This window comes from Pan paniscus, chromosome 5 (assembly GCF_029289425.2).
Source record: "Pan paniscus chromosome 5, NHGRI_mPanPan1-v2.0_pri, whole genome shotgun sequence".
NCBI classification, from domain to species: Eukaryota; Metazoa; Chordata; class Mammalia; order Primates; family Hominidae; genus Pan; species Pan paniscus.
In genome coordinates, this window is record NC_073254.2 from 156,757,926 (window position 1) to 156,773,740 (window position 15,815).

General features: G+C 43.4%; 1 protein-coding gene across 5 annotated transcripts in view; it reads right to left on the reverse strand.

The window, feature by feature from the left end:
• MAP3K5 (mitogen-activated protein kinase kinase kinase 5) overlaps positions 1 to 15,815 on the reverse strand; it is a 266,344-nt gene that overhangs the window by 234,841 nt on the left and 15,688 nt on the right. Inside the window, exon 1 of one of the 5 annotated variants that reach the window (XM_063605010.1) lies at positions 321 to 1,677. The exons of 2 other annotated variants lie outside the window; for them this stretch is intronic. In XM_063605010.1, the coding sequence (XP_063461080.1) occupies positions 321 to 768 (448 nt within the window). In that variant the 5' untranslated portion in view covers positions 769 to 1,677. Of the gene's footprint in view, positions 1 to 320; positions 1,678 to 15,815 lie in introns of those variants that run through there. 2 more of the 5 variants (XM_063605011.1, XM_063605012.1) reach the window with 2 other exon arrangements.

Consider the following 15,815-nt stretch of genomic DNA (forward strand, 5'->3'; position numbering starts at 1 on the left):
GAAAGGAGAAAGACTGACTGGGGCAAATATCTCACACTGCTGGAGAACAGTTCAAGTCGATCGCATGGACCCAGGGCTCCAGCGCTGGGCGGTGGGTGGATCCTTGGGTCTCTCGCACAAGTACACACAGACTCTTGCACAAGCACACACGCTCTCTCCGGAGCGGCGAGCGACAGGAGCAGTCACGCAGCGGCGCTCGCTGCCCCCAAAGTGGGGCAAGAAGTAAATGCTTCCCGCCCAGAAAAATGAAATGCCCCGAAGACCGCCAGATTAAACGCGGGTCCCGACCGCGCGGGATGGGAAAGGGGTCACACACGCACCTGCATTGTAAAAGCGGTCCAGCACGGTGGTTTCTCCAAAGTCGAGTTTCCCAAAATGCAGGGTTTCCAGGGTGGCGCCCACTGTCTCGCACGCCTCCCGCAAGCTCTGCAGGGCCTCGCTCTCGGCCACCACCAGTTGCCCCTGGCTCGCTTCGTTGATCACATATGCCACCGTGGTCCGTCGGCTGCCCCCGCCAACAGAGCTGCCCCGGCCTCGGGTGGCACTGCTCGAGGAGGTGGCCGCCGGACAACCGATGCCAGGGGCAGCGGCGCTCTCCACGTTCCAGAAGCTGCCCGGCGGCGGCGGTGGCAGCTGGTGCTCCTCGCCCTCGCCCACCGCCGCCGCTCCTCCCCTCCTGCAGATGCCGCCCTCGGGGATGGTGCAGAAGCCCGAGGGGGCGAAGGGTGGCACAGAGAAAGTGATGCCCTCGTCCGCCTCCGTGCTCATCTCTCCGGGCCGGGCAGCAACGGCGGCGGCGTCCCCCGCCCAGCCGCACCGCCTGGCCAGCCACAGCTCGGGGCTGCTCCGCGCCCGCCGGGCTAAGCAGCTGCCATCGCGCGCCGCGCCCTCGCCGCCGCGCCGCCGCCTCCTCTCCGGCGCCCTCTCCCCCGAGGGCACGCCGCTGCCCGGCGGCGGCTCGCTCCTCCTCGGCGCCTCCGTGGCCGCGCCGCTCGCCCTCTGCAGTTTAGAGTACAAGGGGTGGGGAAGCCGGGTGAGCGGGAAGGGACGGAGCTTCCTTTTCTTGGCCGGCTGACAAGTCGGCTCGCAAACCTGCGCCGCGGTGCAGCTCAAGGGCGCCGCGCTCGGGGTGCAGCCCGCCCTCGCCACCCGCCGCGCCGCGCCGCGCAGCTCCTTCCGTCCCGGCCGCTCTGGGAGGGGCCAGGAAGGGCGCCCCCTGGGTGCGGAGCTACCTGGCGCGCACCTTACGAGCGGGCTGGCTCCCCAGGCGGCGTCCCGGAACAGCAGCAGCGGCAGCCGAAAGGACCCTCCTCCCTCCTAGGCGGCAGCTCGCCTTCATCGGCTGGATTTCCTCCTCCTTGCCTGGCCTCGTTTCTCTTTCGATCGCCTCCGCCGCGTGGTCCCCGCGCCAGCCTCGTCGTTCCTTGCAGCCGCTCTCCCTCTCCACCACCAGCTTCTGGCTACCCACTCGTAGCGGCACCGAGGGTCAGGGCCAGCCCCCAAGGAGGGCGCTGCTAGGAAGCTCGAGCCCGGACTGAACTGACCGCGCTGCGGCCCTTGGACCCCAGCCCTCCTCTGAGTGCTGCGCGTGGCATAGGGTCCCAGTTTTCACCCACCCGGCCCCCACCTAAGAAGACCTGGAGCGCAAGCGATTACGGGGTGGCGCAAAAAGTCCCTCCAGGCAATACTCGGTCGTCGGAGTCCGCCCCTGAAGCATTTCCAGTGTTCCCCGCGACTAGGGCGCCCCCCTCCGGGCCTTGGCGGCCTGGTGGACTGGGACCGTGCGCGGCGCTGGCAGGATAGGCTCCGGGAGACCCACGTTGCGCGAGGCAGGAGGTTGCACATAGCGCCCTGGAGCCAGGGCCTACACTGGAGGTTGCTTCATTAGTGACTGTGGCACTCCACAAGTGGCTGGCTAAATTGATCAGGTTCTCCCATGTACTTTTCCTTTTAAAATTTCCAGTGGCTCATTCCGTTATCAGTAATGAGTAATTGATTAGTGCCAACTGCCGAAGGACTTAGTATTCTCATTTAGGATCTTAATTCCCCCACAAGCGCCAGATACTTAAGATAGAAGATGGAGTCTCTACCCGACTCCACAAATGATCAACAAGATGAAACAGGGGAATAACGTGACCTATTCTATTTTTTAAACTGCATCACGCGAGGCTGGGAGGGAAATACCCAGATTGTTTAAGAGCAATCAAAAAAAGCACCTGCTTATTTGGGGAGCAAAGAACAGATGTGTAAGTTCCCAGAGAACCCCAGAATGCTGTAATTGTTAGGAAAGCCAGTGCAAGTTACAACTGAGTAAAGAAACAGGTTTTGTACTTCCCATCTCCAGGAACTGAGACTAGTGAGTCCTGTGAAAAAGGCAGAAGAAAATGTAAATTCCTTTTTTTTTTTTTTTTTTTGAGACGGAGTTTCGCTCTTCTTGCCCGGGCTGGAGTGCAATGGCGCGATTTCGACTCCCTGCAACCTCTGCCTCCCGGGTTCAAGCGATTCCCCTGCCTCAGCCTTTCGAATAGCTGGGACTACAGGCATGCGCCACCACGCCAGGCTAATTTTGTATTTTTGGTAGAGACGGGGCGGGGGGTGTGGGGTTCACCATGTTGGTCAGGCTGGTCTCTAACTCCTGACCTCAGGTGATATGCCCGCGTCGGCCTCCCAAAGTGCTGGGATTACAGGCGTGAACCACCGAGCCCAGCCATGAATTACATTTCAAACTGGGTAAGAAGGAAGGATAAAATAGTTGAATAGTAAAGAATTAAAGGAAAGGCTGAGCGCAGTGGCTCACGCCTGTAATCCCAACACTTTGGGAGGCCGAGGCGGGCAGATCACTTGAGGTCAGGAGTTGAAGACCAGCCTGGCCAACATGGTGAAACCCCCGTCTCTACTAAAAATACAAAAATTAGCTGGACGTGGTGGCAGCCGCCTGTAATCCCAGCTACTCGAGAGGCTGAGACAGGAGAATCGTTTGAACCCGGGAGGTGGAGGTTGCAGTGAGCCGAGATGGCGACACTGCACTCTAGACTGGGCGACAGAGCGAGACTCCATCTAAAAAAAGAAAAAGAAAAGAATTAAAGGAAAGAGTTCTTTAATTTTCTCCAAGGTGGGAGGATTGCTTGAGCCCAAGAGTTCAAGATCAGCCTGGACAACATAGTGAGACCCCCATCTTAAAAAAAATAATAATTAAAGGAAGGAAGGAAATAGTCATGAGGAAAAACACCTAGCCGCTGCACAACTGTATCAATGAATCAATGTGACATTAGATTTTTCTAAAGGTGTATGAAATAATAGAAGTAAATTTCTAGTAAGGAAACTTTATATTCTTCATGTAAAATGGAATCTATGTGACCCACACTAGCTTTTGGAATTAATATCAATAGTAAAATAGGTAGTGAATCAGTGATCATACTGAAACAAAATGTTGCTGAGCTACTAATAGTTATGTGCCTTTTAATATTTTCAACAACTTGTCAAACCTCCAAAACCTTGTAGGAGTAAGATAATCCTCCCCGCTATCCTCACCAAGAACCATAAACTCTGGAAATCGATGAGGGTCATGTGTGGAAAACTAAAATGCCTAAATGCTCAAGTGGCATTTTACTGTAGAAATACAAAATCTGAAATTATATATCAAGCTATTTTCCAAAGCCGTAACTTTTTATACCCTCTCACTTTGTGCTTTCCTTCCAGATCCTTTCAGAGCCATTTTCATATACAATTTTTATTTTTTGTTTTACTTTGCTGGATTTTTTGATTTATTAACTTTAAATATGTTTTTTATGTTAGGCACCCAAACCCCAATACAATGTTGAAATGCTGCTTCTAGCTGGTCCAGAGATTCTCCCTCTACCTAAAAGGCATGGTTTAGGTAATTTATGTTCCATAGCATAGTGTTATGAGATAATGAGGAACTAGCTGGCAAGATTCTGGAAGAAAGGACAGGAATCCAGAGGGTGAGTCTACAGTCAGGGTTCCCTTTGGCTGTGGGATTTTTGTGGATCTGAATTAGGCAGCTGAAAGGCTGAGGTGAATTTTTTTTAATGAAAAATAACGGTATTTTGCAAAACAAAACAAAAAGAATGGTGACACCGCTGTGCATTTTCACAAATCTTTTTAATGTCTGGCTTAATAGATGACAGTGGATTTTCATTTCTGCTTCTACATTCATGCTGTTGCAGCATGTTGTTTTGGTTGAAGGGTATGAAGAAAATCTGGAGAAGTTTCTGAAGTGTAGGAGGTATTTGAAGAAGTACATGAAGAAAATACTCTGGGAGGAGTACAGTCACTTCCACTGTGAAGGCACACATGAGTTCCTAAAAATCACTGAGCTATGCAAAATAGTGCTTTTTTTAAAGTAATTTCAAGTTTTATTTTAGACTCGGGGGTACATGTGCAGGTTACATGGATATATTGCATGATGCTCAAGTTTAGGGTACAATTGTTCTTGTCACTCAGGTAGTAGACATAGCACCCAACAGTTGGTTTTTCAACCCTTGCTCCCTCCTTCCCTCCCGTCCGCAGTGTCTGTTGTTCCCATCTTTATGTCCATGTGTATCCAATGGGACCCTCTCCTGGGAAGGTCTTAAGACCCACAATCAGAAAGGTGGGGGGTTGTTAGCAGGTAAAAGGAGAGCAGGAAAAAATTAGAGGCCTGCCTCTGAGGCCTAACACACTCAACCTAACAAAAGACTATAACAAGGGTTATGGGAGTTACAAGCCAGAAACCACAGATGGAAAGCAATATATATCATAACACCACACTCTGTTCATAGTTTCTTTGGTTGTGCAGAAGCTGTTTAGATTAGGTCCCATTTGTCAGTTTTTCGTTTTGCTGCAAATTGCTTTTCAGGACTTAGTCATAAATTCTTTCCCAAGGCCGACGTCTAGAATGGTATTTCCTAGGTTTTCTTCTATGATGCCTAGGGTTTGAGGTCTTACATTTAAATCTTTAACCCATCTTGAGTGAATTTTGGTATATGGTGATGGGTAGGGGTCCAGTTTTATTCTGCATAAGGCTAGCCAGCACCACTTATTGAACAGGGAGTCCTTCCCCATTGCTTATTTTTATCGACTTTGTTGAAGATCAGATGGCGGTAGGTGTACGGCTTTATTTCTGAGTTCTCTACTCCATTCCATCGGTCTGAGTGGCTGTTTTTGTACCAGTACCGTGCTGTTTGGGTTACTGTTGCCTTATAGTACAGTTTGAAGTTAGGTAAAATGATGCCTCTGGCTTTGGCTTTAGCTATTCAGGCTCTTTTGGGGTTTTATTTTATTTTATTTTATTTTATTTTATTTTATTTTTTCCTGCTGTTCTACAGGCTCCTTTTTGGTTCCATATGAATTGTAGAATAGTTTTTCTAATTCTGTGGAAAATGATGTTGGTAGTTTCTTAGGAATACCATTGAATCTGTAGATTGCTTTGGGCAGTGTGGCCATTTAAACAATATTGATTCTTCCAATCCATCAGCATGGAATATTTTTCTGTTTGTTTGTGTCATCTATGATTTCCTTCAACAGTGTTTTGTAATTCTCCGTGTAGAGATCTTTCACTTCCTTGATTAGATGTATTCCTAGATTTTGTGTGTGTGTGTGTGTGTGTGGCTATTATAAATGGAACTGTGTTCTTGACTTGTCTCTCAGCTTGAACGTTATTGATATATGAAAATGCTACTGATTTTTGTACATTGATTTTGTATCCTGAAACTATACCGACATTGTTTATCAATTCTAGGAGCCATTTGGTGGAGTCTAGGTATAGAATCTTGTCTTCAGGGGATGAGGCGCAGTGGCTCATGCCTGTAATCCCAGGACTTTGGAAGGCCAAGGCGGGTAGATCACTTGAGGCCAGGAGTTTGAGACCAGCCTGGCCAACACAGTGAAGCCCCATCTCTACTAAAAATACTGAAAAACAAATTAACTGAGCATGTAGTCTGTAGTCCCAGCTACTTGAGATGGAGGTTGCAGAGAGCCGAGATCGTGCCACTGCACTCCAGCCTGGGTAACAGAGTGAGATTCTGTCTCAAAAAAAAAAAAAAAAAAAAAAAAAAAGATTCTTATCTTCAGGGAAGAGAGATTATCTGACTCCTTTTCTTATTTGGATGCTTTTTATTTCTTTCTCTTGCCTGATTGCTGTGGCTAGGACCTCCAGTACTATGTGGAATATTGAGAATGGGCATCCTTGTCTTGTTCCTGTTCTTGAGGGCAATGTCTTTAGCTTTTGCCTGTTCAGTATGTGTTAGCTGTGGGTTTGTCATAAATGGCTCTTATTATTTTGAGGTATGTTCCTTTGATGCCTAGTTTGTTGAGGGTTTTTATCATGAAGGGATGTTGGATTTTATCAAAAGCTTTTCCCATACCTATTGAGATATTCATCTAGTTTTTGTTTTTAAATCTGTTTATGTGGTGAGTCACATTTATTGATTTGCATATGTTGAACCAACCTTGGATCTTAGGAATGAAGCCTATTTGATCAGGGTGAATTAACTTTTTGATGTGCGGCTAGATTCAGTTTGCTGGTATTTTGTTGAAGATTTTTGTGCCTGTGTTTATCTGAACTGAATTCTTGATAACATCTTGAGGACAAAATTAAAGATGATATACCCTACAAGTAAGAGTGAACTATAGGTTAGATGGCCCGTACGTGGACAGCAATCCTGCTTCCATTCATCTGAGTAACCCAGAAAGAAGTCTCAAACCCTAAAATTGTATTAAGGTAGTTCCCTGCATTTGAGAAACAAAATTAACTCCAGAGGAAGATGACATCATCTTGGGCCATGAATTATTTCTACAAATATAAGATCTGTAAATGTAAGCAAATATTTGAATGCACGGTAGAATGGTGGAATCGGAGCAAGAATGTGAACTGAAATTTTTGCCATCTGTTTCTGATTTTCCCCTCTAGATTCACTCTCCATTTATATCCCTCAGAGTCTCTGTCTTGGGAGGCTATGAATTAAGTCAATGGGCTCCCTTCCTTTCTGTTTATCAGTTGGATTTGGTCAGTGGGGAGTCCAGGCAGGGATCTGCAGGAGGAAGGACATTGGGAGTTGGGTATTTCTCTCCTGGACTCACTCTGTATGAGTCACTACAGGCTGGCTGTGTTCTTCAACAGAAGGTTATTGCTCTTCCCAAGGTGACAGCTCCTATGGGACTCACTTTCTAACAGGGTCTCATAACTGTCCCTTGCTTTGTTGTTTATTGGCACCTAGAAATGATAAAGTTGCTGGCCCCAAGCTCATGAAGAATTCCTTGAAGCCTCCTTATACCCTTCCACACCTTTGTAATTAGTCTTTTTGTAAATAAACCCACTTCAAATTATCCTACCTGTTTCCTGTTGGGACTCTGATAACTACTAATGAGCGTTTAGAAATTAGAAAACCAATTTAACCTTTCTGGACCTGTTTCTTCATCCACAAAACACAGTGTTGAATTAGATTCCACTGAAAATCCTTTGAAGCTCCAATGTGCTATTTTAAGTAGTTAGTTAAGATTCTAGTTCTTATACTGAATTGAAATGTGTAAAGAATGAAAATACCACTGGGCAACCATGTAGTAATAAGGGAACTTTTTCTTTACAGAAATATTCCAGCTAATGCATACAAAAGCCTGATGTCATTATAATATCACCATTTTGTAACTCTTAATGAATTTGGATTCAGATATCAATCTTTTTTTTTTTTTGAGACAGGTTCTGGCTCTATTACCCAAGCTAGAGTGCAGTGGCTCCATCTCAGTTCACTGCAACCTCTGCCTCCTGGGCTCAAGCAATCATCCCACCTCAGCCTAGTAGCTGGGACACAGACACGTGCTACCACACCCAGTTAATTTTTGTATTTTTGGTAGGGACAGGGTTTCACCATGTTGCCCAGGCTAGTCTAGAACTCCTGGGCTCAAGCAATCCTCCTGCCTCAGCCTCCCAAAGTGCTGGGATTACTGGCATAAGCCACTGCACCCAGCCTACATATCAATCATTAATAGTCACTAATATCATTAAAAGAGAGATGACCAGATTATTGCATGCCTCCTGATGAAAGAACACACCACTAACCATGAAGTAGTCATCCCAAAAACAGTGGACATGAATCTATCAAAGCCCCAGAACCCGAGGTCTGGGTTCAACAGTTAATTTCAGGAAATATTAAAGTCATAAAAATAGGGTCAAATACTCTGGAGATGCAATGAGTAAAATCTAGACTGTAGGAAACTCTATAAGACAAATGGCTCACTTTCTTGCACGAATAAATTGCAGTGGTGGAAGAGGGCAACATTGAGATTAAAAGATTATTAATTTGTAAAGATATAATATTGTGCTTATGTTAAAAAGGGAGTCTTCATATTTCAGAGACTCCATACAGAAATACTTATAAATGAGGTAAAATGATTTCTGGGATTGGCTTAAAAATAATATGGTAGGAGGTACAGGAATGCGTGAGAATACAGATGAAAGAAGATTGGCCCCGAACTAATGATTTTTTATAATGGGTACATGGAAGAGGTTCATTATACTAGTCTTTCTACTCTTGTATATGCCTGAAATATTTCATAATAAAAAGTTTAAATAAAATAAAACCATGGAAACAAAGAATGTAAGACGTTTTCATATGAAAAATGTTTTAACATTCTGACCACAAAAGAACAGGTGTATAGTCTCATGCAAATCATCTTTTTATTTCATTTTTTATTTTTGAGACGGAGTCTGACTCTTTCGCCCAGGCTGGAGTGCAGTGGCACGATCTCAGCTCCTCAGCTCACTGCAATCTCCACCTCCCACTTCAAGCAATTCTCCTGCCTCAGCCTCCCGAGTAGCTGGGATTACAGGTGTGTGCCACCACACCCGGCTAATTTTTGTATTTTAGTAGAGACAGGGTTTCACCATGTTGGTCAGGCTGATCTCGAACTCCTGACCTGAGGTGATCCACCTGCCTCGGTCTCCCAAAGTGTTGGGATTACATGCATGAGCCACTGCACCTGGCCTAATTCATATCTATTTTAATGTGGTGAGTGTTCCTATTGAGAGCCTAAACAGTTTTTACTTTGAAAATTAAGCCATGCCTGGGCATATGTGGACTCAGAGAAGAGTCCACCAGGAGAATCAGCTCATGGCTAATAGAGAAGCCTTATGAAGGTCAATAACCCCAGGAAAGAAACAGCAATGGTAAATCATTATGAGAGTCGCCTGCAGATGGAAGTACAACAGGGCAAGAGTGACTCAGTTTGCCCTGCAGTACTGCTTGCACAAGAGAGGCCCCTCCCTTGGGCCCTATGTTTTAGAGGGCCCAGCCATGTCCCTTTCTCAGAGAATCAGAGGTATGAACCCACAGAAAAATCCTCCTCTTCTAATTTGCCCTCTGGAGACCCCAGACCCCAGGATTATCTGCTCAAGCATCATCAAGCCCATTTTCAGAGCCTATTTGTGAGGGCTATAGATGGAGTTTGGCTGCTGAGGCTGGGATGTCTCCAAAAATGTCTATAAGATCTTGCAGAGCTAAAGATGGCAAGAAAGGTCACTCTCTCCATGCTACCGCACTTGGGTGTGGAACTCCAAGAAGTTCAATTGTAAATTCAAAATCCACCTTCCTAGCCTTTATGCAAGTATATTTGTCAAGGACAAATATATTTATTTAATAGTATATTAGCCTGATTAATAACTTTTAGGTAGGGCATGGTGGCTCCCACCTATAATCCTCACACATTGGGAGCCTGAGGCAAGAGGATCACTTGAAGCCAGATTCGAGACCAGCCTGGAAAGCATAGCCAGACCCCATCTCTTAAAAAAACAAAACAAAACAAAAAACCAGCATGGTGGCATGTGCCTGTAATCCAGTCTACTCAGGAGGCTGAGGTGGGGGGATCATTTGAGCCCAGAAGTTCAAGGTTGCAGTGAGCTATGATGGTGTCTCTGTATTCCAGACCAGGTGATAGAGCAACACCCAGTTTCAAAGAAAAAAAAATTTTTTTTTTGTATCAAAGTCCTAGCTAGTGCAATAAGGCAAGAAAGTAATAAAATGAATAAATATTGGAACTAAAAAAGTAAAACTGCCTTTATTTGTAGACATGATTGTGTATGTATAACATCTTAAAAAATCACCAAAAATAAAAAATACTAGGACTAAGAAGAAGTCCCAATTTAGATATCCCAAATGTGATCTAAAAGTTCAACACAATGTCAAGCAAAATTTGTGCAGGCTTATTTTTGTAGAAATTGATAAGTTACATCTAAAATATACTTTTAAAGGATATGAATACATATATAAACATAAGAAAAGCAAAGGGACTTGTGTAGCTAAACAATTTTCAAAGGAGGTCTTATACTGCTTGTTATAAAGCTCTGGTAACCTGACAATATGAAAAGACTTAATATGAATAGAGTCCGTAAATAGGCACATAGATATGTTCAATTTGTTTTCAATAAGGGTGTCTCGGTAATTCAATGGGGATAGGGCAGTCTTTTCAAAACCAGTGTTTGAATAACCAGATACCCACAAAGAAAAAAAATGAACCTCAATCCTTACTTATGCTATTCACAAAAATAACTAAAAATTGATCATGAGCCGAGATCGCGCCACTGCACTCCAACCTGGGAGACACAGCGAGACTCCGTCTCAAAAAAAAAAAAAAAAAAAAAAAAAAATTGATCATGGGCCTAAATTTAAAGCAAAAGCTGCAAACCTAATAGAACAAAATAATGGAGAAAACGTTTGTGAACTTGGGTTAGGCAAAGATGTCTTGGATATGACCTAAAATAAAATAAATTATAAATATATAATTTATATATAAATGTTATATAAATATGTATAAATATATAAAAATGTTATATATTGGACTTAATCAAAATTAAAATATATGCAGTTCCTAGACATTGTATAAAAATGAAAAGGCTTGGTTGGCCAGGTGCAGTGGCTCGCACCTGTAATCCCAGCACTTTGGGAGGTCGAGGCAGGCACATCACTTGAGGTCAAGAGTTCAGAACCAGCCTGGTCAACATGGTGAAACACCGTCTTTACTAAAAATACAAAAATTTGGCTGGGTTTGATGGCGCGTGCCTGTAATCCCAGCTACTTGGGAGGCTGAAACATGAGAATTGCTTGAACCTGGGAGGAAGAGGTTTCAGTGAGCTGAGAGTGTGCCGCTGCACGGGCAAGACTTAGAAAAAAAAAGGAAGGAAGGAAGGAAGGAAAGAAGGAAGGAAGGGAGGGGAGGAAAGAAAGAAAGAGAGAAAGAGAGAGGGAGGGAGGGAGGGCGGGAGGAAGGAAGCTAAATAAATGGAAATATCCAATATTGTTGAGATGCCAGTTCTTCTGAATTTGAACTATATGTTTGACATAATTCCAATCAAAAATCTGATTCTAAAATTCATATTGAAATGGAAAGGACGTAGAATAGTTGAAACAACTGTGAAAAATAGAAATAAAGTTGGAGGACAAACATTACTTATTTTAAGACTATAAAGCTGTAGTAATCAACACAGTGTGGTATTGGCATCAATACCCAGCTACTTGGGAGATAAATAGAGACATGAAACAGAATGGAGTCCAGAAATAGATATATAGTACATGTATATGGATGGCTGACTTTGAAGAAAGTTTCAAAAGCAATTCAGTAGCGAAAGGATAGTCTGTTTGTGTATGGATATCTAGTTACTATAGATATCCATATGCAAAAACAATCATCTATTTATGTGCACAAATATGGACTTTGATCCATACCTCTCACATTATACAAAATTAATTCAAAATTGTCATAGTCCTAAATGTAAAACTTAAAATCAGAAAAGTTCTAGAAGAAAACATAGCAGAGGGCTGGGCGCCATAGCTCACGCCTGTAATCCCAGCACTTTGGGAGACCCAGGCGGGTGGATCACCTGAGGTCAGGAGTTCAAGACCAGTCTGGTCAACAAGGTGAAACCCTGTCTCTACTACAAATACAAAATTAACTGGGCGTGGTGGCAGGTGCCTGTAATCCCAGCTACTTAGGAGGCTGAGACAGGAGAATCACTTGAACCCTGGAGGTGGAGGTTGTAGTGAGCCAAGATTATGCCATTGCACTCCAGCCTGGGTGACAGGCAGAGTGAGACTCCGTCTCAAAAAAAAAAAGCAGAAAACCTTTGCAACTTTGAATTAGGCAAAGATTTCTTAGATAAGACACCAAAAGCATGATCCATAACTGAACGAATCAATAAACTGGATGTCATTATAATTAAAAACTTCTGCTCTTTGGAAAACCGTATTAAGAGAATGAAAAAACAAACCACAAACTGGAAGAAAATATTTGCTAATCACCTATCTGACAAAAGTCTTGTAAGAATACATGATTTGCAAAGCTCAACAATAAGAAAACAAAAAATCCAGTAAATAATAAGCAAAAGGTTTTAACAGATATTTCTCCAGTGACAAATAAGCACATGAAAACATGCTCAATATCAATAGTCATTAAGGAAACACATACTAAAAATCACAATGAAATACGACAACTTGACTACATCAGGTGTTAGTGAGAATATGGAGGAACTGAAACTCTTACACTGCTGGTGGGAATGTAAAATGGTAGAACTCTTTGGAAATAGTTTGACAGTTCCTTTAAAACTTGAACACACATCTTCATTGTGACTCACCATATCCCTTTGGTGTATTTAGCCAAGATAAATGAAAGAATATATTCATAAAAAGATTTGCATATTAATGTTTATCAAAGCTTTACAGGTTTTGTTTACAAAACCTGTAAACAACCCAAATGTCCACCATTGGGTGACTGAATGCACAAATTGTGGTATATGCATACAACAAAAAGGAGTACACAATAAAAATAGTGGACTGCAGATACACATAAAAACAAGCTGAAAACAAGGTGAAAGAAATTTTTTTGGGTTTTTTTTTTTTTTTGAGACAGGGTCTCAGTCTGTTGACCAGGCTGGAGTACAGTGGCCCCATCAAAGCTCACTGTAGCGTGGATCTCCTGGGCTCAAGGAATCCTCCTGCCTCAGCCTTTCATTGTAGCTGGGACCATAGTCATAGGCCACCATGCCTGGCTAACTAACCTTTTGATTTTTTGTAGAGACAGGGTCTCACTTTTTTGCCCAGGTTGGTCCTGAGCTCCTCCAGTCAAGCATTCTCTCACCTGGGCCTCCCAAAGCCGTAGGATTACAGGTGTGAACCACGGTGATGGACCTGTAAAATTCTTTAAAAATGCAAATTAATTTATAATGAAGCAGATTAGTGATTACCTGGGGAAGGAGGAGGGGAGCACAGGAAGGAGAGATGACAAAGGGGCATGAAGAAACTTTTGAGGATAATAGATTTGTTCATTATCTTGGTTGGTGCCCCATAAATATATACAATTATTATGTGTCAATTAAAAATAATAATAGGCTGGGGACAGTGGCTCAGGCCTGTAATCCCAGCACTTTGGGAGGCCACGGCAGGCAGATGGCTGGAGACCAGAAGTTCGAGAACAGCCTGGGCAACATGGTGAAACTCTGTCTCTACAAAAAATACAAACATTAGCTGAGCATGATCAGGCCTGCCTGTAGTCCCAGCTACTGGGGAGGCTGAGGTGAGAGGATCACTGAAGCCTGGGAGGCAGAGGTTGCAGTGAGCCCAGATGGCACCACTGCAGTTGACAGAGTGAGGCTCCATCTCAAAAAAAATAGAAAAATTGAGGTGAAGTCTTGCCCTGTTGCCCAGGCTGATGTGCAATGGCATGATCACAGCTCACTGCAGCTCGGCCCCCAGGGCTCAAGGGATTCTTCCACCTCAGCCTCTGGAGTAGCTGAGACCACAGGCATGTGCCACTACACCCAGTTAATAGAGACAAGCTCTTGCTATGTTGCCCAGGCTGGTCTCCAACTCCTGGGCTCAAATGGTCCTCCTGCCTGGGTCTCATAAATGCTGGGATTACAGGCCTCAGCCACCAAGCCTGGCCTATTGGGTTTTTTAGTGGTAATAATTGTATTGTGGATATATTTTTAAGGAGTCCTTATCTTTGAGAGGTATTTGATGAAATTTTTATAGATGAAATGACATGATGTCTGGGATACGCTTCAAAATAAAACAGGAGGGTAGTAGAATATATGGAAATACAGATGAAGTAGGATTGGCCACAAATTGATAATTGTTTTACTGGATTATGAGTTTATGAGGGTTTATCATAGTAATCTCTCTACTTTTGCATATATTAAATTTTTCCACTATAAAAACAAACAAAAATTATCTGCAAAGATTTCAAACAATATTTAAATGATAGAGAGTTTTGCTATAAACATCTATGAGAAAAATGAATGCCACAGTATATTATTATTATTTTGAGACAGAGTCTCGCTCTGTTGCCTAGCCTAAAGGGCAGTGGTGCAATCTCGGCTCATTGCAACCTCTGCCAACTGAGTTCGTGATTCTTGTGCCTCAGCCTCCCGAGTAGCTGGGATTACAGGCATGGGTCATCACAGATGGCTAATTCTTGTATTTTCGGTAGAGATGGGGTTTCACCATGTTGGCCAGGCTGGTCTCGAATTCCTGGCCTCAAGTGATCTGCCTGCCTTGGCCTCCCAAAGCGCTGCGATTACAGGCATGAGCCACCACACCCGGCTCCTAAAATATATTAATTCATAGCAACCTTAATTTATAAATTCAATCCATTTCAAACCCAAGCAACTTAAAACTCAAAACTTTTGATGAGTAGATCCAAAATGTTATATGAAACTAAATGATTGAGACTAGCCAGGATAATATTTGAAGAGTAAAGAAGGACAGATTCAATGTAGACATCAATCAAGACATTTTACAAAGGTAAGTATGGTTTAATAACATCGGAATGATACTAATGCAGAGATAGAGATATGGCCCAATGGAACAGACCCAGAAATGACCCCGTGCACATAAGGGAGCAAGTATGTACATCAACATGAATAAATATCAAAAAATAAAACTCTGAGAGAGAAAAATAGTATGTTGCAAAAGGACAAGTGTCCATTTTAAAAACAAACCAAATAATACTGTGTATTATTTATGGATAGATGTATGTGCGGTAAAAGGCAGACAAACATGGACAAAAAGGATTCATAATTATTCTAGGAAATGTATTTACTCCTAGAAATGAAAAGAGTAAAATATAGGGAAGGAGGATCTAGTATGTTCTTTCTTCTGAAATGCTCTTGTGTCAGAAGATCTCTTTTTTTTTTGAGACACAGTCTCTCTCTGTCACCCAGGCTGGAGTGCGGTGGCACAATATTGTCTCACAGCAGCCTCCATCTCCCTGGTTCAAGCGATGCTGGTGCCTCAGCCTCCTGAGTAGCTGGGATTACAGGCCAGTGTCACCATGCCCGGCTAATTTTAATATTTTTAGTGGAGACGGGGTTTCACCATGCCAGGCTGGTCTCAAACTCCTGACCTCTAGTGATCTGCCTGCCTCCACCTTTCAAAGCGCTGGGATTATAGGTGTGAGCCACCACACTGGGCCACAAATATCTTTTAACTGATGTAATTGAATATTTACTAATTTCTATATCTATTTTCTAAACTATGTGGATAAGACCAGTATGACCATTAACAATGCCATATTCTCCTCCATTCACTTTCCTTGAGAATGCTTTTCTCTTTTGGCATGTCATTATGAACTTAGGGCCTTTCACAGATTTCATATATTTTAATCAACTACAGCCTTGGTTCTCTTTTTGATGCTCAAAGTCACAACTTTGGTCAATGAAGCCCTTTTTTAAGTAGCACCCTTTTCCTTTTGATACCACTGCATTAATCTTTGAAAGTTTCCTTGCTTTGTGGTAAAAGAAGATATTCCAGGCTCAGTCTAGCCCTGCCACA